This window comes from Anser anser (assembly GCF_964211835.1).
Source record: "Anser anser genome assembly, chromosome: 4".
In the NCBI taxonomy this organism is placed as follows: domain Eukaryota; kingdom Metazoa; phylum Chordata; class Aves; order Anseriformes; family Anatidae; genus Anser; species Anser anser.
In genome coordinates this window covers 61,212,056-61,234,304 of record NC_139724.1, presented here as the reverse complement: position 1 = coordinate 61,234,304, position 22,249 = coordinate 61,212,056, and the positions used below count along the sequence as shown (strand labels likewise).

The window sequence follows — 22,249 nt, the reverse complement described above, 5'->3', positions numbered from 1 at the left end:
CCAAAAATGCATAGGGATGTGTTCACTGACTGGATTTGGCTGGAACTGAAAAGGTCTAAGCATTTTCAGAGCTCACAAAGAAATATTGATTCTTTAGCTCATACCTTTTGGAAGCATTGGAGTCTACCATTCAGTAGTCAGTGCAGTTGAATTCCGCAGCTCAATTTCAATCAAAAACTGTTGTTAGCCTTTGTATGCCTCTGCAATGATCTGTATGCATAGAAATGTCTGAACTGTCATGGACTCTTTCTACTTCTTTGGAGGTCCTGACCGTGCCCGTACCGTGAAAAGAAGTGCCCACCTCCAAGCTAGTGTCAACTGATATCTACTGTGGATACTATAAAGAGTAATTTAAAACCAGCTGTGTTAGATTTTTCTCTTACCCGTTTTCTGGTAACAGCCACCTGGTGAATTTCTTTGTTTTTTTTTTTTTTTTCCCTGCAGATGAATAATTCACTGTTTATCTGATACTAAATGCAAAGGGTAAAAAAGCTTTGTCCAAATCAGATAGACCTACATACAGAAATGTATGTGTATAAAACTCTTCTTTTATAAGGGATAAAAAGTAGTTGCTCTTTTCTGACCACTGTGGTCTGTATATGTTTGTCTCTACTTTGCTATATTCCATAGTTTTTCTTATTATTCTAGGTCACTGGAGAATGTTATTTCCTCTTTTGACCTCATAGTGCCATTTCTGAAATAGATATGTGGTTTAGCTAGAGGTATACCCTTTTTCTTTGGGGGCATCTGAGTAAAGTGTTGTGGAACTAGATACTAATATGCATTTCAGTTATACTGTTTTACAAATTGTTACACCTGAAGAGGAGAAAGGCTTTGGTGTTAGCCTCTTTTAACACAATCATCCAAAACCCTGATGAATTCAAGACAAATCCAAATACAAGTAGTGTTTTAGATGTGAAAAACAGATGAGACAGTTGTGACTTTTCATGAGAAACCAAAGAAGAAATGGAAATCAATACTGTTTATCTGCTTGTGCTTTAATCTTACCTAAAATATTTTCCTCTTCACATTCTAACAGCTTGTTGTAGATGCTTTTCTGGCCCAAGCAGTGAGGTTGTCTCTTCCAGGATGCTTTACCTCTTAGGTTATGTGACACAGAATCACAGAACGGCACAGGTTGGAAGGGACCTCTAGAAGTCATTTTGTCCAACGCCTCTTCTCAAGCAGGTCGTCCTAGAGCAGCTTGCCCAGGGCCATGTCCAGGTGGCTTTTGAAATTCTCCAAGGAGGGAGACTCTGCAAACTCTCTGGGCAACCTGTGCCTGTGCTCTGTCACCTACACAGCACAGAAGTGCTTTCTAATGTTAGGACAACCTTCTGTGTTCCAGTTTGTGCCTATTGCCTCTTGTTGCTGCTACATTACTTTGTATGTGTGTGCTATGTGCACTCTTTCATATTCAGCAATTTAAATCACTGGCCTTTTTGGAGCTCTGTACTGGTTGAGAGGCTAGATTTTGTAACTAGATGTGAACTCATGTAACAGATGAGTTTTTTACATTACATTACACTTTTACATTGAACTGGGTGTGTGTGCACTTGTGGATACATACTTTGCCAGTGACTGAGTCAGTCAGACTTCATTACAGGTAGAAAGTTCAGCAAAGGAATTATTAGGGGCCTAGTGGCTTACTGACAGTTACTTAGCTACAGCAGTATATTTAGTACTCATCATGTGTTCCTTGTTAAACTACAAATTGGTACTTAGGACAAGGAAGGGAAATGTAGTTCTAAAATGCTGTTGTAACCAGTATGTCTCACTCACGTAGAGGTAAACATGAAGATTTCTTCCAAAGGATGTCTATCAACTTCAGCCATCTGAATGTTATTTTTAAATAATCTTAATACTGACCAGAAATCCTCAGGGATTTCTTTCTGAGGTACAGGGGTACAAAAAGTTCAAGGTACTTTGTTGACCTAGAGCTTAATGAGTCAGTCTAGACAACAATAGGCCTCCGTGAGGCCTCCCCTCATGCTTCTCTGCTCTGGGCTGAATAAGCCAAGCGACTTCAGCCACTCCTAATGTGTCTTCCCCTCTAGACCCTTCACTATCTTTGTAGCTCTCCTTTGGACACACTCTGCTAGTTTTATGTCTTTCTTATGTTATGGTGCCCTAAAATGCACACAGTGCTCAAGTTGAGGCCACACCAGCTAGCAGTGCTCTGCCTGATGCTCCCCAGTGTACGGTTGGCCCTCCCGGCAGCCAGGGCACGTTGCTGGCTCATGTTCAACTCTCTGCCAACCAAATATGTTTCAGGAGTCTAAATAAATGTTGAATCCAGTCTGGGAGGTAGAATAAAAAAAAAAAAAGCTCACTCAACAGCATACACTTTTTTTCTTTTGAAAGATCAGACGTTGTCGATATCTAAAGTAGTTTACAGCTCCTGTTAAGGAAAGAAGAAAGACTTCTACCATATGGCTTTAAATCTTTGAATTCTGCTGCTTGGGTCTTGGCTAGGCATGCATATTTGTACCATTTAAAAGTTTTTGTATTTGTGGGGGGGTATTTTACCTTCTGTTTTTTTCCTTTTTTTTTTTTCCCCCCTCAGGGTACAGAAATTAGTTACAAATACATATGTATTCTTGTTCATGGCCTTGTTGAAAAAATTCTTTGGGTAGAGGGATTAAAGATAATGAAGTACAAGTAGTGACTGAAATAGCAATGTTCAAAATGTGCGTCTTAATATTCAGTGTTCCAAAAGAAAAATAAATAGGAATATTCTGTGAGCAGAGTTGTACTCAATGGATCCACACGGTGGAGTTAGTGTATCTTATGTTTTGAATTGATCTGTTATCTAAACATTATCTTTGTGCTAGGTGGAACTTTTTAAATGTGATTTTGTTTAAAGACTAACTATTAAGAAAACATGTTTTACGTTTACAACAGGGTCTGAGAGAGACAAAGCATCCCTATACGTTTGTTTCAAAGGAGGGTTTTAAAGAATTACTTATGGTTGAAGGTGCTACTGAAAAAGCAATTCCCTTGTTGCCTCGTCTAGTTCCAGTGTTAAAGGCTGCATTGGTATGTCTTACTCTTTCTACAGAGATTTTCATGATTTTTTTTTTCTTTTTGCTAGTGAGTACTACAAGGAAAACATTGATGTGATAAATCTGTTGGATAGGCTTTTATTTTGGGATTCAGAGGTGTAGGGGTATGGTCTCTCTCATGTTATCCCTGCCTTGGTTCACTTAGATAAACAAGTCGTTAAGAGTAAAATCAGATGAGCAACTCCTTCTATAGCTGAGTGATAGTAGCTATGGGCAAATTCTGTAGAAATATTCTGTTAAAGATCTGAATATAAGCAGAAAAAAATATAAGTACTCATGGTGGTTTTTATGTCCACATGCAAAATGTGTTTGATGTGAAATAAAATGGAGATGCCAGAATAAATAATCATGTTACATTTAAAAGTGTAAAAAATGCTACAAAGATAAAATAGAATACATCCATGAGGAAAAAGGAAGCATATTTTTATAATGTTTGAGTACATATTCTTCACTTTTAAAATGTTTGTAATTTTTTCTACTCCTTTAGAAAATAATGTGTTGTTAAAGTACTGGCCTGGAATCCTCTTTTGGATCTTTTTAATGTCTTTCAGAGCCCTTTTCTAGGTTGGCCATTTTCTGTCCTTTAATCTAGCTATGCTTCAGTTCTGTTTTTACAGAGATGGATGAAAGTTGAAAATTATTTGAGATAACAGCTCAGAGGTGTAATAGGATCAGGTGTAGTAGAGGATCAGTATTGTTTATTATTAATATCTTTGGTTTATTTTGGAAGACATAATTAGAAAAATTATTCTTGTGTGTTCTTCCAATGACTTATTTATCTGATAATTTTCATTGTTGCATTATTTAACAAGACAAGACTGTATATCAAAACCTTCTACTGAGCAATGACTTCTACTTACTTCTACTTAAACAAACAAAAAAACACCAAAACATTCAGGGCCCAAATGTCAGAATAGAAGAATAACCCTTTAAATAAAGGTCAGTATTAGTACAAGAAAAATGGTCATGAAACAATTTCTCTGCTCAGGGAAGAGTGAGATAACTAAAGCAGTAGAGAACTCATATAGAAGAACCTTCCCATGGGAGCAGTAGAAATGACAAAGCCACCTTAGAAGTAGATAACAGCGTGATAATTGCTGGCAGGTAAAAAAGCTGTAGTTGGCAGGGGACTAAATTCATTGAGCCAGAATATCATTGGTTTGTGGGTTTCTGTAACAAAGACAATTGTTATGAATTGCTTAGGAACTACCATGTATTCAATACATATGTAACTAAAACGTCCCTAAATTTTGATATATGCACATTTTAAAGTTTCTTTCTAACATGCTGTGGAGCACTGCATATAGGATACGTTCCAGACTGTCAGTGTAGTGCCTCTTTTGCATGGTGAATATACTTATTGATTTGTTTATCAATCATATATTAGTTTCCTTTTTTTTTTTTTTTGAATAAGTGCAGTAGTTTCATTGACATGGATGCTTTTGTTTTCTGCTTTACAAAATGCTTCTGCATTTAAATATTACATCTGGATAGTCATATTCAGCCATATTGTATTTCTAAACTGCTTGTAATGTTATAAAAATCAGCAGTTCCACAGTACTTTAAATTTATCAAAATACTATATACAATCATAATATAGAGATTGCAGTTTTGAAGAAACTGTGCGTTTGTCTGAACATTAGTCTGACAGGATTTTCCGCATCCTTTGAAGGCCCATTCAGATGATGAAGTATTTGAAAGGGGATTGGATGCTGTAGTTCAACTGAGTGCTGTTGTTGGCCCGTCTCTTAATGATCATCTTAAGCATCTGCTCACAAATGTAAGTTTTTAGTGCTGTAATAACAGATCATCTGTATTTTTATGTTACCTTTGTTGAGATGTTTACTATAATATCTGCACAGATACATTGGAAGACTCAGCAGTTTCATGAAAAGCATTGCTTTGTATATTCCTCTGTGTAAATCTGTTATTCTTTAATAATGTGGTGACATATAAAGTTCTACTAGGCTCCAAAAACTTAAGGTAAATTGGAGAATAATGGAAGTGTTTTCTGCACTACTTTAAAAAGATCCAGCTTTGAGTGTGCCAACTTTTCCTGTGGACAGTACTTCAACAATCACTTTGCTTTAACGTTGATACCTCTTTAAGACTTGTTTGCTAAAAAGCAACAATTTAAAATTGTTTGGCTAACAGCTGGTCTTACTTTGAATTTAACTCTCTCATCAGTTAATACTTCACTCCTTTTGCCTTGACTGACTTTTATACTTTGACATCAGTTACAAGCTATAAAGTGATGTTTCTCTCAGCTCTCATTTCCCAAAGATAGATAAAGTAGTAAAATAGAATTATATTGGATTTTTTGCATATATGGTACTATATTGGGCAATAGACCTTTTTATTTTACTTTTCCAATAGCTTTCAAGGAGATTAATGGACAAGAAATTTAGAGAAAAAATTACTGTTGCTTTACAGAAGTTGGAGCAATATGGTGGAAAGGTGAGTTAAACAGATAATAGTCTGTAATCTGGACGCTTGAATACAGCATTGCCAAGACAGCTTTCATCTCTGGCTTTCAGATTAATAACCCTGTTCTGAGTAATGCTTTGCATGTCACAACTATTCATATTGCATAAAACACTGGATTTTGCACTGTGGCAATTCCAGTCCATGGTAAAATAGTTGTTTTAGTCTGAGGTATTGAATGATGATAGAAATGACATTAAATCACTGTGTGATCCGTATTCTGCCAGTTAGATTTTGTTGTCCCCCATTTTTTAACTCCCACTTTCATATGTTATTCATTGTTTCAGTCTCAGAGCAGAATACAGGAGTACATTTCAGTAAAATATTCCAAGGGGTCAATACCTATATCAGAAACTGCTTGGCTCTACTTCTATAGCACATCAATTCAAGAGAACTCTTTTTGGGAACAAGTGTTCATCCATGTGGATCCCTACTCATGATATTTGCTTGAAACACTTTATCGTCCTTGAGGGGAAGCTCATGCAGCCTTAGTGGCTAAATAAGATACTGTGTTGTTGTTTTTTTTTAATTATTACTATTTTTTTAACATTTTCTATTTCTCTATAAAGTTTAAAGTCTTTTTCCAGGGTTTAGAATGTGTGTGGAGTGGATTATGTACAGTAAGATTCAGGATGTTTTATGAGTCCTTACTCCAAGTTAGGCACTGCAGCACTTGGAATGTAGATTTTCATGCTGAGTAAAGCATTTGGGCTACTTGTACAGGCCATAGGGTAGGGTAGATACCCATGAAGAGTGATTCAGGAATTCACCAAATGTTAACCTGTAAATAGATCTAGGTTCCTTCTGGAGTACTGACACCTGACACCACAGGCTGAATATTTGCCTTGCTTCAATACACTTGGGATGAAGGCTTTGTGTTCATTTTTCTGAGCCTAAGTGCTTTCCTCAGCAGCATTTACTCTTGCTAAAGGATACTCTTTGCTGTTATTGATGATGCTTGCCTGTTCCTTAATGGCTTAGTGTTTAGGTCACTTACTGAGGAAATCAGATACTAACATTCTAGCCCACCCTGGTTAACCCAGAGGTTAGATCTGCAGTTGTTATACATCAAAAAATGCATTAAGTAGTAGATGACAGGGTACTCTTCTGTGTTCTAAATTCTAATACAGTGTAGTACTATGGTATTCTGTTCACATCTTCTGTTTTGCTGTACATTGTACTGCAAGGACGAGCAAAAAAATTGAGCATTGGCTTGGACATTCATCTAGAATGGAAAGTACTTGCTCTAATGACCCCATGGGCACTTGAATGTAAGATATTATATGGTCACTGACAAAGAATTGGAATCACCTGAAGAGCAGGGACGACTGTAGATCTTGCTGCTTCTGAACTTGTTTTCCATAGTCAGTAAGCACCCAAATAATCTTCAGGGACCACTTCATTTTTTTGGGGTGCTCATATTCACTTAAGGGCAATAGGAATGCTTATCTTGCAGACTTCAAAACATCCTGACAAAGCAGCACGAAAATTTTTTGTGTGTAGTGGGATGAGAAGAAAATTACATTTCATTTTGATGTCCTGAGAATTTATGTTGAGATAATGGAGCTAATCCAGTGAATCATCTTATGTCTGTCCGCTAATTTCTTGTAGTATGTTGGGTTTCAGAGTGGTCTTTCTGTACGTCCTTTAAAATGCTGTAAGAAGATAAGGCAGAAAAGTGGAAACAAGCTCCTAAAACGTGATTATAGCCAGCAACATTATATAGTTCAACTAATGAATTAATCCACTTATTTTTAAATGTTACAATGAATATGATTAGTACTTCTATTGGAAATCCCTTCGAGACTGTTTCCTTTTTTTTTTAAGCCCATTATTTTCAGCTCTTTTGAAAGTAAATTTCTCATAAGTATTAAATTTTAGTTTTGTACTGTTTTGTTAGATAAAGGTAACTAAGCGAAAGTTCTAAATTATACGTTTTATACGTATTAAATGAATCTTCTCCTATGTAGTGCTACGGCTCATTGTTGTGTTTAAACTTATTGTATTTTCATCAACAGGCGACTGTGGCTATCATCAAATCTAAAATTCCAACCTATTGTTCTATATCCTCTTGAACAAAAAAAAAAAAACTGTAGTGAGTTGTACTGTGAGGTCAAGTTTGAAGATAAACTGCCTGTGAGCATCACTGACACTTCTTTATGGTACGCTATGTTCTCTTAAACTAATCACAGTTCTTCAGTGTAATGGAAAGTGGGAAACATCCCATCAGTTTGTGAATATATAATTATGAGAGAATGTTTAAAATAATTCTCTATTGGCTGCTATTTATGTATGCATTGTGCTTACAAGGACACTGACAAATTGGCTATTATTTCAAAGGCTGAGTAAATATAGATTCATATTTTATTGTAAATTACATTTTCCTTTAATAGATCTGCTTAGTATGTTTTGTAGATTTGTATGATGCAAAATAATTTGTCTGTACTTACTTAAATGGGAACTCACATAATGCTAAATTACAATGCGCTTTTGAAACATTTAACTTATTTTGTGTCACAGGCACAGATGGATGCAGTTTGGGTTCATCAGGACTTAGTGGATTAGACATAGAACTAAAAGAACTCACCTAGATTTTTTGAGAGTCACCTTTTGAAGGTATGAAGCTGTCTGTACTGTACAGGTAGCAAGCTGTATTTGCTCAGTGCGTACTGGGCATGTTGTTTTCAGAAGCTGAAAGAGCATTTGTCCATAAGCGTACTTGAGCTTGATTGCAAAATGTTGACCAACAGATCTTGAAATAAATAATGTTCAGGTTTGTTGTCCTGTGTATTTGAGTTACCCTATGGGGGAGAACTAACTGACTGAAGGGGTAACTAATTTAATTCATAACTGTGGTTAAGTTCTGAGCTAAGTCAAGATATGTATATTTAAGCTTTTTAAAATAAATTAATTTTGTTGGCAGAAATGTTAAATCTGAAGAAATACAATTATTTAACAACACAAAAAATTGATCATGCTGGTTTTTCTTTGTTTACTTTATTTCTTATTTTATTTTTTTTACAAAATGTGCACATTTAGTTTACACAAACACGCTACAGCAAATTTCGGGTGTACATGTATTGTACTACTCTTATCCTACACTGGTGATAGCAGAGCAGCCTTCAACATGCCTCTAACATCCCATCTCTACACCAGAATAGATACCTGATTTATTTTTTTTTTGCGAAAGAACATTTGCCACATTCTTTCTACTTCATTAATCCCATTTCACATTTTCTGCAGCAATGTCACAATGAAGATTAGCTTACCTCTGATAGCATTTCACCTATTTTGAAGTATTGGCATAAATCTCTGGACAACATATCTATCTTAAAAATTACATGTAGTGGAGGGGGCATACGTTTTAATTCTGAATCTAGATAAAGCTTGCTCCAATCTTAATGAAGAAATTATCCTAAAAATTTAATGCATTTATCACACATAGATGATATTGTATAGCTGAAGCTTCATTTTTTTTTCCTAATTCTCTCTCATAATTAAAGATATTATGAAAAGCTGACACAGATGTTATCCTGTCTAGAATTCATTATTAGTAGATGTTACTACATAGTGACATTCAGTCTGTGCACTGAAGAGGAACGGAAGTTTCAAAGGAACTTCATGGGTTTTTTTTCTTCATTAAAGGCAACAAGACCCTTGAACACAGTGTTAGGATCCAGTTAAGTTTTCTTCATGAAAAATTCAAGGTCGGAAGATTCTTAATTTTAAGCAAAGATCTTTGTGTATATGCCCAAGAATAATTAGTAATATAGTATGTAAGGACTCCTGATATTCATGTCATGAGAAAGTAAATGCAGATTTAATAGATAAGTATGATTAATAGAAGCTTACTAGTATTTTTTAGGGAATAAATCTACCTAAGCAATTATCATTTTAAATTTGTGTTACATAACATCTCTTCCTCTCAAGTTATTTATTTTGTTAGGCTTGGGGTTTTGGTCTTCTTTTTCGAAGAGGAGAGAAGCAACTTAAAGGTGGAAGGCAATTGCAGCAAGCTGTGCATTGCATATTGCACATAGCACATTAAGTTAAATTATTATTAAAAAACTGAGGACTACACCATACAAACGTGGAAAGGAAATACATGGTAATGCCTCTGTATAAATTAGAAGCTGAGATTTAATAAATACACTCAAATACCTGGAGCTGAATCCAGTACAAATGAGTAGCAAAACTAAGAGTATTTATTTAATCTCCTTGTGAGATTAAATCTATTTTATCTAGGGGTTGGAATGATAATAAAGCTGCATAAAGTCGGGTCCTGTTTTGGGGGTTTTGAAATAAAAACCTAACTTTTCAGAACAATCTTGTTAAGTACCCACTGTTGAGATGCTAAATAGTATAATTTGAAAAGATGGGGGGGGAAGCTTTCTAATAGAAAAAAGACTTATTTGCATAATACATGTCTCAGTATGAAGCTGAGTAATTTTATTTATGGTAAAGTGGGAAATCCATCTTTTGGATAGTATTGCAGAATAGCTCATGTTTGTCCATTAGATGTTGACCTAATGCCTTCTTTATATCACATTTTCAAAAAGCTGCATGGATCGCATTATATTCTCATCCTGTAACAAAGAAAAAAAGCATAAAACAAACACAAAAGTCATACACCATTACAAATGTAGTTGGCAAATATCTATAGTGAAATTGGGTGGAACTAACTGTACATATGTAATGACAATGACTATTTTTCATCTTGTTTGGAGAAAGTGTTAACAGAAAATGGCTGTTAATGGATCTACTCCTAATTTGTGTACATTAATTAAACCAAAACTACTCTGTCAGGAATGCATAAGCATGTTAAGAAAATATGGTCTGCAGTATTTTGGAGGTTATAAATTTGTATCCAATTTAAGAAAGTATAAATAGACAAATACTCAAGGAATGATTTCTATATCTGTAGTGTGAATCAGGAATTACTACATAACATACAGTACATGAAATTACTAGTATTGCATATCATACACCAAAGCCTTTTTTTCCAATTCTGACCCATCCTATTGTATAGTTATGGTTGACTAAAATAAAATAGATTTAAGTGTGGATCTTTGATTGGAAGAATCAGTCAATTCCCCAGATACCACCAAACACTTTTACTCCTCAGCTTATCTTTTTTGTGTTCACACTGAAAGATGCTGACAGCTTCCTGATTCTACTTTCTGCTTTGCATTAGATAGGCAACAAAACCTTCAAATTCTAAGTAATGCCCAATGTTTACTGATGCATCACTCTGCACTCCAATTTCTATTAGTAACAGCACAGCAGTCAGAAAAAAAGAAATTGTTTATAATGTATACCTTTCATTGTACAGAAGAAAGAGTTTACTTCTAATAGCCTGTATTTGGTGGTGGCACTTCTGCATCACCAGTCCAGTTGCAAGGGTAGGTTACACGTTCATTGAGCTATTGTTGATACCACTAATGATTTTTATTTTTTAACCTGAATGAATACCACTTAGTATTTTCTCAAGAGAGAAACGGACCACCTTTAATTCAAATGAATAAATAAGACTATTTTAGAACATTTCTGCATGTCTGCACAAGGAGTGCAGACAAAAACACTTCTCGGATTATCAGTGCTGTCAACAACTGATAGGTCTGTAGGCCTTCTGTACATTAATATTCCAATAATAACACATGATTAAGCATGAAATCACAGTTAAATTATTCCCTGTTCAGTCTAGGGTTGATTTGTTTCGTAGAAAATGACAACTGAGTAATTTTCTCATTTTGTTACGACACATGCACAGTAGAGTTTTCATCTTTGATTCTATATGGCATCTCAAGTGGTGTTGCTGTAAGAAGTGATCCATACACTATTTTTCACTAGCAAAGTAATTTATCAAAGCAATGATACCTAACTGAAAAATTTAATGCTTTTAAAGTTTGCATATGAAGTTTATTTTAATTTACAGTAATTTAAGTTTTTTCCACTGCATTGTTTTGTAATATCAATATATACCTTTGAAGTTCATTGCTGTGTGGTTAAAATGTTTGCTTTGACTAGAATCATTTGTCATTTAATCATATAAAAATGTTTTGTATATACATTAGCAACGAAGTTTAGCTAAGCAAACATGTTCTTCATTTAGAAAGTGTTTTGACATTTCCTAATACATGTATCATTACTAATGAAACTAGCTGTTTTCTAAAATCAGCTCCATATTTCTGAAGTTTTCTGCTTCAATACAGAAGCCTTCTAAATGCCCCTCCTTTATTCAGTCAGATGGGAAGGGTCTTCAGAAGAAATTACAGACTTGTCATGATATTTGGAACATGGTGGCTTTTAGTATGTTTTTTCCATCTTCAGAAAAATGCAGATGCTTGATTTACACTTAGCAAAGAGTTCTAAAATACCTTAATCTTTCTTATTTGCCTCTTTCTTTTTTTCTCCCAGTACATTTTCCTAAACAATGTTTTGTAATAGCTTTGTTTAGATTCCTGACTCAAGGTGTTAAGGGTGGTGTTTGCATAGTCCATATAAAGTACAAAATATGGATGAATGGGCTTTGCCAGGCCTGACCTAACTGCAAGCTCACTTTGAGGTTTTTCTTCCTGAACTTTGATATGGCTCCTTTGCTCTCTTCAGACTAGCCCAGACCTATCAGGACTCCATACAGAATGGATTACTCTTGCAAAAAATATCTGTCCCAGAAACCTTTTTTTCTTTATCAGAAGGTCCTTTAAGTCATTCACTTTTGCACCATGCATGCCTTACTTCTTCACCTTTGTTCCTCATGGCGTTGCTGTAGATATGAAGCAATGCCTGAGTCAGGCCACTTCCCACCAGCACCAAGCAGTGAGAGGACAGAAGTGAGGAAATGAGTTATGATGATAAGGAAATACTTCTGCAGTCCTTTCTTTGTCATGGTCAGAGATAGGTCCTTATACCCAGTGATGAGAGAAGACTATTCATCAATGGGCATTCCCAATTCAGGGTTTGAGGTAGAGTCATTTGTTATGCAAACCAGCAGGGAAGGTTTTGAGTAGACTTGCTCAGATGTCAGCCTTAATGCCAAAAGAGGGTTCACAGATGAGGAAACCAACATAGATGTAAAAGTCTAGGGAACTGGAAGCATGCTGTGCCCCGTCCTGAGTTTCCAGATTCAGTAGCAAAAGATTCAGGTAAGCAAAAGTTTATAGCAGAACTAGCAACGGTCCAGACAGAGGTCAGGTGTGGTTACAGGTTTGGACTTTTTCCCTAGGTGGAAAAATTGAATTAAATGAGTATTTTGCATCTTGGAAAAGAGGTGCTGAACAAAAAGCAATACTGGTAACCCTATTTTTTCCATAGAACATACAGAAAGGCTATAAAAGATATTTCATGTCATGTCTAAAACACAGACAAGTTTACTATAGGAGAGATCACAGAATTATCTAAGTTTGCTCTAGGCACTGTTAAGTACTCATGAACGAGAATTCTTAGTCCTGGAGTAATGCAAATCACTGCATGCTGAGAAAATAAAGGAAGTTGAACATTATTTTTCTAGATCAGTCTTGTACCTACTAAGATATTAGCAAAAGGTTTTCCTACAGCTGTGTTTTAAAAGGAAGAGGCCACTACTGTCCTTTGGAAGAAACGTAATCCTGAAAATACTGAAACCACGTTAACAGAGCACACTTTCTGAATAAAGTTTCTTGAAAGATTCAGGTTGAATCCAAAATCCAGATCTTGTTTCTGAAACGAAATCCTGATGTAAACATGAATTAAACACTGCAGCTCAGAGCTTAATAAGAGAACAGGTCTTCATAGGTAGAGAGACAAAAATTTAGACAGCAAGGTACTTTTTGTATGCTACCTTTGAAGTTAAAATAAAGTGAAGAAAAGTGTCAAGATGACCTGTCCATTAAGAAGAGAGAATGGTGTCTCTATCATGTAACGATTTAGAGGATCTCTCTCTATCATGTATATTCTGAATAATCAGAAGAGATAAATAAGAAATCTTCCAACAGAAGTGAGAAAGCGTGAATCACATTGGAAAAGGAGAACAAGCGATTCCTTACTGAATGTACTAATTTTTTTTGAAAATGAATCATGCAGTCCATCGCCATAATCACTATCACATTCAGGCTGGAGTTTGATTTAAGTTCCAGAACTCAGCAGACCTCAGATGGGAAACAAATCTTATCTCTGTTTCAGATGATCCTTCAGCTTTATCAGAGCAAATACCTTTCATTCATATTGAACAAGACTGATGAGCTAGAACCATGCTTGATGTAGCACTGCTGACAGACAGGACACTATCCAGTACCTATTACTAAGGGTACACAGAACAACCAGTTAGAAGAGCTGTTTTCTTTCCTTTATACACCAAAGTCAGTGGATTAAAACTGATCAAAGACTCACTTAATAAGTGTTTGTGACCCCTCTGTATCTTACTGCTTTTAAATCATGAAGGCAATTCCAAGGAATAACTGCAGACACATAAAACAAGAGACAAATAGCAGAACATCTTCAATATGTCAGCTTTCCATATTCCATATGATTATAAATCTATCACTCACTAACTGCATTGTTCTTGCTGGTCTTGTTCTATCCTGTCTCTTGCCTACTGTATGCTTCTTGGCGTAGGAGGTAAGAAGCAATACACACAGTCTGTAGTGTTGGTCTCTGTCAGCTTCACGTTAATCAGTCAGCTTGGACAAGGTGGATGTACCAGCTGAACACTGCTACAATTCCGTATATTTTTCACTGCAATAAATAGCACTGTTTGTTTTTTTTTTTTACCCCATCTCATCACTAGGTCTAATACAACACTTCACAGTTATTTTGTACTATATCATGTTTCTTTTTCTTGCCTTTTTAAACCAACAAATTAATAGTAGTTCCTTAAATTTCTGAAAGCAAAACTTACCTTTTCTCATATCGGCTCCTGGTCCAAAAGCTAGCCAGTTCCCAAAGGGCAGAGGAGTGAAAAGAGTCTGTAATCCCTGCTACATAAATTTATTCTCATTTGTGGCTCCAAAGGCAATGAGCTGCTTTCAGCAGCTGAGGGAAATTAACAGCCACCTGAGCAGTGTAAACACTTGCAACTGGTAATCACAGTCAGTTCTTACTCCTTTGCAATGAAAAAAAAATTGCCTGCTGTTAACTCTTGCCATCTAACACTTTGCAAGCTCCTTCTACTCGCCCTTTTTAAGACCTTCAGTCCTAAAACTCTCTCTTGGAGGAACATTCCTATATATGATAAATTTTCAAGCAATATTATTATTATTATTGCTATGACTATATGCTAGTTGTAACAGGAATGTTCCCCAGCCTGGGCAGACAGTAGAAATAAACATTTAGCTGAATGTGACGAACCTTTTTTTGCTATGAACTACAGAAAAAAAAATGCTGTTCTGCCCACTGTCACACCAAAAAAACTGTGTAGCACTATGGTAGCACTAGCCAACTGATAGGGGTTTGATGCTTCACTGGGTACTTACCTTCTGGCAGCTCTCAATGAATTCATCTATGGTCACTACTCCATCTTTGTTTTTGTCCATTTTCTGTTCAAAAAGAATAAAAATGTATGATTATCATACTGATAATCGTACATAAAACAAGTCCTTTTTATTATTCATTTGGGTTATGTATCAGCCTAGGGAACAACCAGGCCAAAATGCTGGAAAGATGTAAGAAGTGATACACTAGAATAAATTTAAAGAGCTGCTTGTTGAAAAGGCAAGGTGTGGTGAGTAGATCCAAGAAACAAGTGACTTGGGATGGAACCACAAAGAAGGAAAAAAGATAACAAAATTGATAGGATATGCAAAACTATTACAACAAAGAAAATCTATTCGTACCTGCTAACAGAGCAGTCTTTTTAGTTCCTTATGTTACCTCACCCACCTGGAAAAATGTTTCCACGTGTTGTCTAGGTGCGTCCTCCTTGAGAACAGGATAAGTGCATTTCCCCATCATATCATATATTGCTTTCATGATATCAAGCATTTCCTGAAGAGAAAAAATATGTCTGTGTAATGCAAGCTGCATTGTAGATACTGTTTTGGCTCAGAACAGGTTTCTAAGTTTTACATTTTAGAACAAAAATTTGAGATTTTACTATTTTATGATAGAATAGCTTCAAGAATGAACTGTATGTTCCTAGAAATTCTAGCATATTAGTTCATCTTTCATAGATTCAGAGGAATGTTTCTGATTTTAAATCATTTTTAAATGATTTAGAATATGTGCAAGTTCACTGATTGTGGGAAGAGTCTCCAGAGGCCTAGTGAATAAAACTAACCAGGAAAAGAAGTTCTGTAACAGCGTGTTAAAGCACACACCATACAACTGAGTTTTCAAAAGAAAGAAGAAACACCCATACATACACTTGCACACATGCAAACAGTCTTCCTTCTTTATTAAAAAAAAAAAAAAAGAATTTTGTTAATAGCGTGGGTTATGAAAACTGTAAGGATAATCATAAATACGTCATCTGCCAGTACGATGAAGAGATTATTTTGTAGATTGACCTTCTGTAGTAATCATGAAGTATCTCTCAAAGTGCAAAACCAAAAGTGTAAAATATCTATATAAAGACCTACTGTTGAAAAAAAAAATATGAAGCCACAGATTTGGTCCCACCATCAGGTGTGGTTAGATCTTTGCAGTATAAAGGATTTAAAAATCTTTTTATATGTATGTTTCAAGTAAAAATTTTAGAAATAGAATAGAATTTTCCATTTAGAATAGAAATAGATTCTATTTCTATTTAGAATAGAAATAGATTCAAAAAATGAATTATGGTTGAAGCCCACTTAATTTTCTTGGGTCCAAATATCCTACCAAACTACTTTATTCTAGTGAAAAAAAAAAAAAAAGTAGAAGCCAAATGTCTCTGTACCTGAAGAATTTTGGCCATCCATTATTTCTGTGATAATTTTTCCTTTTCAATTTCTATATATGCCTTTAAAATGAGAAAATTATTTTTAGCTTGTTTAGTTTCATAATATGTTGTATGTTTATTGGTTGACATGTCTAATTTGACAAGGCTGCTTCTGAAGCCATTCTTCTTTCAAAGCAGGCCTTGTGTATACAACCTTTAGTTTCAGTGATTAATGTAAAAAGTAGACCTTACCTCTTTAGTTATATATCCATCCTTATTTATATCATACAAATTGAAAGCCCAGTTGAGTTTCTCCTGTACTGTCCCTCGGAGTAAAATTGAGAGACCCATAACAAAATCCTAAATAGACAAAAGCTCTGGGTCAGTTTGGAATTAAGCAGTTTTTCACAAACACTCAGAAATGCAGAGTAATGCGTTCATCAGAATCACAGAAGTCTTGAAAGGTGTGTTGTTTCTATTTCTTTCACTTGACAGCAAGTGTTACAGATTGCTGGTTATTTAAATAATTACAGATCTAGGCACTATATGCTACACTAATAATAAGTAAATTGAGTAATTTTCTATAAAATAAGCCATCATTTTCTATTAGTGTATTCATCCTCTGAAATGCCTCGCATAAGAAGTCCTTGTTGAACTTGCTACCAAGCAAGAGCAACCCCCATGGTTTAATGGTCCAGAACAAAGCTTAAGTGGGAGTTAGATTAATCTTAGCACAGGAGACCAATTTTGGGAGAATTATCCACTAAGGAATGTTCCATTCTTGTTGTATATATGCCTTGTTGGAAGCGGAATACGTGGTTCCCAGACCTCTTGGATCAGTCTTGTGCAGTCAACATTAAAACCTCATGTGTGCCACAATACACCTCAGTACTTAAACCTTTTATTGGAAATCTGATAAGGAATATACTTATTTTATGTCCCCATGACGCCTTAATGGTCTTGTTACCCACCAATGCTCTAATGCTATAGAACTACTCCACAGAAGTAAATCAGAAGACTATTGAGATTATATACATGAAGTATTTGATATAGATCACTAACAAATTAACATAAGGTTAGCAATAACTAATGGGATTTGTCATTCTATGGTCTTGATCAGCTGACAAACAATTATAACAGTACACATACTTACATTACACTAGAGCTAGAACTAGAGTTTGGCTTCATAATTCATATTCTTCTAATAGCACAAACCTTATTTACATTGCATGAACATCTTCCAGATCGGAGAAAATATCAATCAGGATGTGTTGTCATCTGTCTTCTGCGTTTCATAGCACATTAACTGTATTTTTTAAAATAACAGCTTTTTTTTTTTCCTAACTTTCTCCTCTACCCAATTTTGTTTGATAAGTTTGTAAACCCATAAATCTGTGAAATTGTCCTGAAAAAGTTTATATTTAAATGTGCGTTTTTACATTATTGGCAAAGGAAGTCTTAGAGTGACACTAAAGCAGAGACTACAAAAGCTGAATGGTTTCGTATCACCACTGGCAATGTTTGTGCATTTTCTTTAAACAGGAACAATGGAAAAGAATGCATGGAGGTTAGCCATAAATTACAAAGGCCTGATGTACCACATAGACAAATAAGTATACCCAATGCAGTCAAGAATACACAGATATCACAGTGTCAGATGGTCTAGTAAGCATAGCTCTTTTGACAGCTTCGGTCTTTTTAACAATTCAGGTAGTATGTTCTGGGTTTTCTTAGTCTCTCATAAATTTCTCTCTTATTGGTACATATGCCCTTTGGGGTAAATTAATACATGAATCTTGAAAAGAGTTATGCTCAACTTCTCTTGTCTACATCTCAGTGACTAATTGAGGGTCACCAGGTTAAATCTCCAAACAGCTCTTTAACAACGTAATATTAAGTATTAAAATGACCAAGAAATTCAGAACAGATTTGATCACATTACAGCATTAGCAATTAACCTTTTTAATTCAGTACTATTTCTTCACATTCTTCTGCACTGTTTTACTGCATTCTTGATGTAGCATTTGCTGAACCTCTGCAAGGGTCTCCAATAATGTTATTTTCTTAAAGTATTATGTTTCAGAGCTCTGAATTTAATTTGGCGCCAGCAACATCTTTGCATTTATTCTGATGCTTAAATCGTATCTACTTGCCTTTTCCTGATTGTTTCTCTTTCTTCCTTTCTTTGAGGTGCCACCCATATGTTAGCTGGCTTACTGGCATTATTTATATCCCCATATTCAAGGCAGCCCTTCTATCGTCAGTATTAAAAAACATGCATCAAAAAACCTTGACTTTGTAGGAATGTATGTCCTTGTAAAAGCTGAAAAAGCTCAAAACCTTCCAGGTGTCCGCTCTAAACTTTGCAAGAGCAGATCACCTCCTTCCATACTGCATGAAGGTGTTTGGGAATCACACAGAATTTGGTTTAGGTTCACCACCTTTGTCTGAATGCTCCCTGGGGTCACCCAGTGCAGCAGTCCGGTTCAGGAACAATAAGAAGGGCGTATAAGAGGAAGTTGTGATGAGCTGAATAAGGACTAGTTAGGAGAGGATATCTTTCTACATACTTAATTTCATATGATTTAAGAATATAACAATAAAACAACGTATAAATGGAAAATCTGATTCAATGGACACAGACTGAATCCACAGGGCATTTCATGCTAGATCCTCAAACAGAACAAGTCCCTGCCTAGTGGAAGGCATTGTACACGAGAGGAGTGATGAAGCTCTGTGAGCTGTTAAGCTTGTGATCCAGTGCCAAATGCTATGGTGCAGCAACAGTACTTAGTGTAGCTGATAAGCTTGGAGAGAGTCTGTCTACACTCTTGTTACCAGCACCTCAATGACACATGACTCAGGGACTCCATTTAGCATGAACCCAAGTCCCCATTACAATATTTACTGTACCCAGATGTGTTTTCTTTCCTGGTTTAGGCATCTGGCTCCTGGAGAGAGAGGTTTTCTACTTTCAGAGACTATTTATTTTTGAAGCAAGATAGATAGTACTGCTTGGACACTTACATCCCCTAAGGACACCGACACTGTCCACTGAGAGGGACAGAAGGCCTGCCCAGCTGAGCACCTAATCACAGGAAGGTGCATCAGATCTAGGGGCAGAGAGTCTGAAACTCAGAGGAGAGCCAGACTCAGGCACACCTCTCTGTTGGGTCTCTCTTCACTCTGTGACAGAAGCACAGAAGCTATGTGCTCTTGGTACTTGCCCTTATTCCTTTCCACAGCTCCTTATTTCCAACTTTTTAGCTTCCTGCTGAGCCTGCAAGTATTTGTGAAGACCTCGATCGAATGCCAAACACTCTTGTGTATATAATTTATTCTCCACGAAAGGGGGATGGCTCACTGAAGGGCTGTAAAGCGGAGCATCGTTGCACCCATGTTAGAGCCTCTGTATGCTTGCTGTTACCACCTGCCCAGCTGCCAGTGCCACGCTAGAGCTGTGCAGAGCCTCTGGTTGTGGTCTGTGATTAACTTGTATTTGGTGTTTTTCCCAGCAGGGATAAATTATCTCTTAGCACGGTTGTCGATGACTTTCTGATTGCTTCATCCCTCAGTAAATCTTTGGGGAGAACCAGTCATTAATAAATTAATTAGCAAGCTTACTAGTGTGCACTCTGGGAATAGTGTGATTCATAGGAAAGCCTGAAATTATTCCACCTGATCACATGTTCCTTTGTGTCTTGTTCAAGGCCAGAAGAAGCAGGTAGGCACTGACATCCATTTTGGGATTTAGCCCTTAGGATTTTGGGAGGGAATCACACAGTGAATGTTAGTCACAGCAGTGGTGGGGCACTGATGCTCTTAGGACAATGAAGGTTAGCAATGACATGGAGGAGCTGCTGTTAAGAGGAACTATATTTCTCTGTAGCTACTTTACACGAGCTGGTATCAAAATGTCTTTGAAATCACAGGTGCCCTGAGAAACATTAGCTTATTTCATATATGACATAAACAAGGCTTTTCTATGTTTAACACAGAGAATCACACTTGAAGACGTTAATTAAAATCAGTAAACACCTTGTTACTGTCTTGGAGACAATGACTGTTCATTACTGTTCTTATTAATTAAATACTAAAGATGTCTTTGATCTCAGGACATAAAAGAAGACATAACTAGGTAGGTTAATTCTTGATTCTCCGATAGAAATGAGTTAGCAAGCTTGTTAATTCATTAATTAATGCAAAATTCTGAGGGTACAGCTGAGAAATAAAGTAATCAGAAACTCACCAACAATTTTGCTAAGAGATAATGAATCATTTTAGGAGAAACAAATGCAAGTTTGTTTTTGATTAAAAATGACCAAAATCTTTGAATATCTGTTGCATTTGGCACAGCTTTTGTATTTTAAGGCACTGAGAATTTGGATTACTGAGTGAAATTCCTTTCAACAAGATCACATTTAGAGTAGCATTAATCTGCATTTACAGCGGACTAAGGGCATTGATTTGAATATTTGTTTGTGGATGCATTGTGCTTTACCTTTGACTACGTATCTGAAGTTAAATAGCTGTCATTTTCTTTTTTTTTTTTTTTCCTCTTTATCATCTCCAAATTTCAAAGTGTTGACACCATTCAAACACCTTATTATCCCCAAACTTGTTACTGACATATGCCTAGAAGTACTAGACCCATCAAATAAATCTAGTTTGGATACCACTTTACCATTAAAATCATTAGAAGAGAGGCTTCTAAATACCTGTGTCATTTTCACCTTTGGATACACAGGGCCTAAAACCAGATGACCTGAAATCTTCAAAACACTTACTCAGTTACCTACAGATTCTTGTTTTTTTTAAGCAAAATGTGAATCACATTTGTGTTTCTGTAGAGCTTTGTGTTTTTGTAGAGCTTAGTGATATGGTTTAGTGAAGGACTTGTTAATGCTAGGTCAGAGGTTGGACTAGGTGATCTTGGAGGTCTCTTCCAACCTAGATGATTCTGTGATTCTGTTCTTATGCTGTACAAAATGTTTCATCTGACTCTTACTAGAGAGTATACAGATTTAGGGATGTGCAAAATTTCACATATGTAGCAATCTCACTAAGCAATCTCATCTAATGAAGGCATGGGTTTTACAAGTACAACAAGTACTAAAAGTCTAAAAGTCTAAAAGTGCTAAAGTCTAATACTTCATTGTTGATGGTTGAAAATTTGAGGGAAAAAAAGAACAAATTTTGTCCTCCTTTTTTGCAATTCCAGCTACCACAGCTTCATTAGAAAAAGGAGATTGCAACAGACAACAACAACAACAACAAACTCTTACCCCTACAAGTTATATTTCTAGTTCTGCCAGTTCATTTCAAAATTTCCTGTTCTTTTCACACAGAAGAGAGCCAAAGAGCATTTTTCTTCTTAGATCATTATATTAAATTGTATTTACTCCTACACTGTGATGAATGATTATTTATAAATCACACCCCCTTTTTCCCACCTTTATGCTGTGTTGTTTTTTTTTTCTTCCTAATAAGAATTAGAAAGCTAGAGTGTGGATTGGTTTAGACAAGATATGGCAGTTGCATCTGAGATAAAAAATGATCAGGAAAAAAAATTACTACTTCCATGATTCAGAGCTACTTTTACACAATTAGAAAAAATCTAAACATTTTTAACCTTAGCAGGATGCTTTTAGAGTGGTTATTGTATAGTTTATAAATATGAAGCTGCTGCATGGTATGAGGACACAGAAATAGAGAGTCTTTTGACAGCACTGGAGTTGTGCTGGATTTACAGCTAGTGCAAATGAAATCAAAGTCTGGATCACTCTGAATCGATAGTGGACAAAAGCAAGTTGGAAAATGTCTGTTCTCTCAATGATAAAAAAAAATGCTTTATTTTCCTATTTTC

At 35.8% G+C, this 22,249-nt stretch overlaps 2 protein-coding genes across 20 annotated transcripts in view; one reads left to right on the top strand and one right to left on the bottom strand.

The window, feature by feature from the left end:
- PACRGL (parkin coregulated like) overlaps window positions 1–22,249 on the top strand; it is a 61,021-nt gene that overhangs the window by 4,153 nt on the left and 34,619 nt on the right. For 2 of the 8 annotated variants that reach the window (XM_083835184.1, XM_083835187.1), the window contains exons 5-8: window positions 2,905–3,039; window positions 4,738–4,845; window positions 5,442–5,522; window positions 5,837–7,655. In XM_083835184.1, coding sequence (XP_083691310.1) covers window positions 2,905–3,039; window positions 4,738–4,845; window positions 5,442–5,522; window positions 5,837–5,989 — 477 coding nt within the window. In that variant the 3' untranslated portion in view covers window positions 5,990–7,655. Of the gene's footprint in view, window positions 1–2,904; window positions 3,040–4,737; window positions 4,846–5,415; window positions 5,523–5,836; window positions 8,326–22,249 lie in introns of those variants that run through there. The other 6 variants (XR_014584026.1, XR_014584027.1, XM_083835185.1 and 3 more) reach the window with 6 other exon arrangements.
- Window positions 8,531–22,249, bottom strand: part of KCNIP4 (potassium voltage-gated channel interacting protein 4) — a 437,397-nt gene continuing 423,678 nt past the window's right edge. For 10 of the 12 annotated variants that reach the window (XM_083835176.1, XM_083835172.1, XM_083835177.1 and 7 more), the window contains 4 exons: window positions 16,636–16,743; window positions 15,405–15,509; window positions 14,999–15,061; window positions 8,531–10,135 (listed from right to left, as the gene is read on the bottom strand). In XM_083835176.1, coding sequence (XP_083691302.1) covers window positions 10,088–10,135; window positions 14,999–15,061; window positions 15,405–15,509; window positions 16,636–16,743 — 324 coding nt within the window. In that variant the 3' untranslated portion in view covers window positions 8,531–10,087. The other 2 variants (XM_083835174.1, XM_083835175.1) reach the window with 2 other exon arrangements.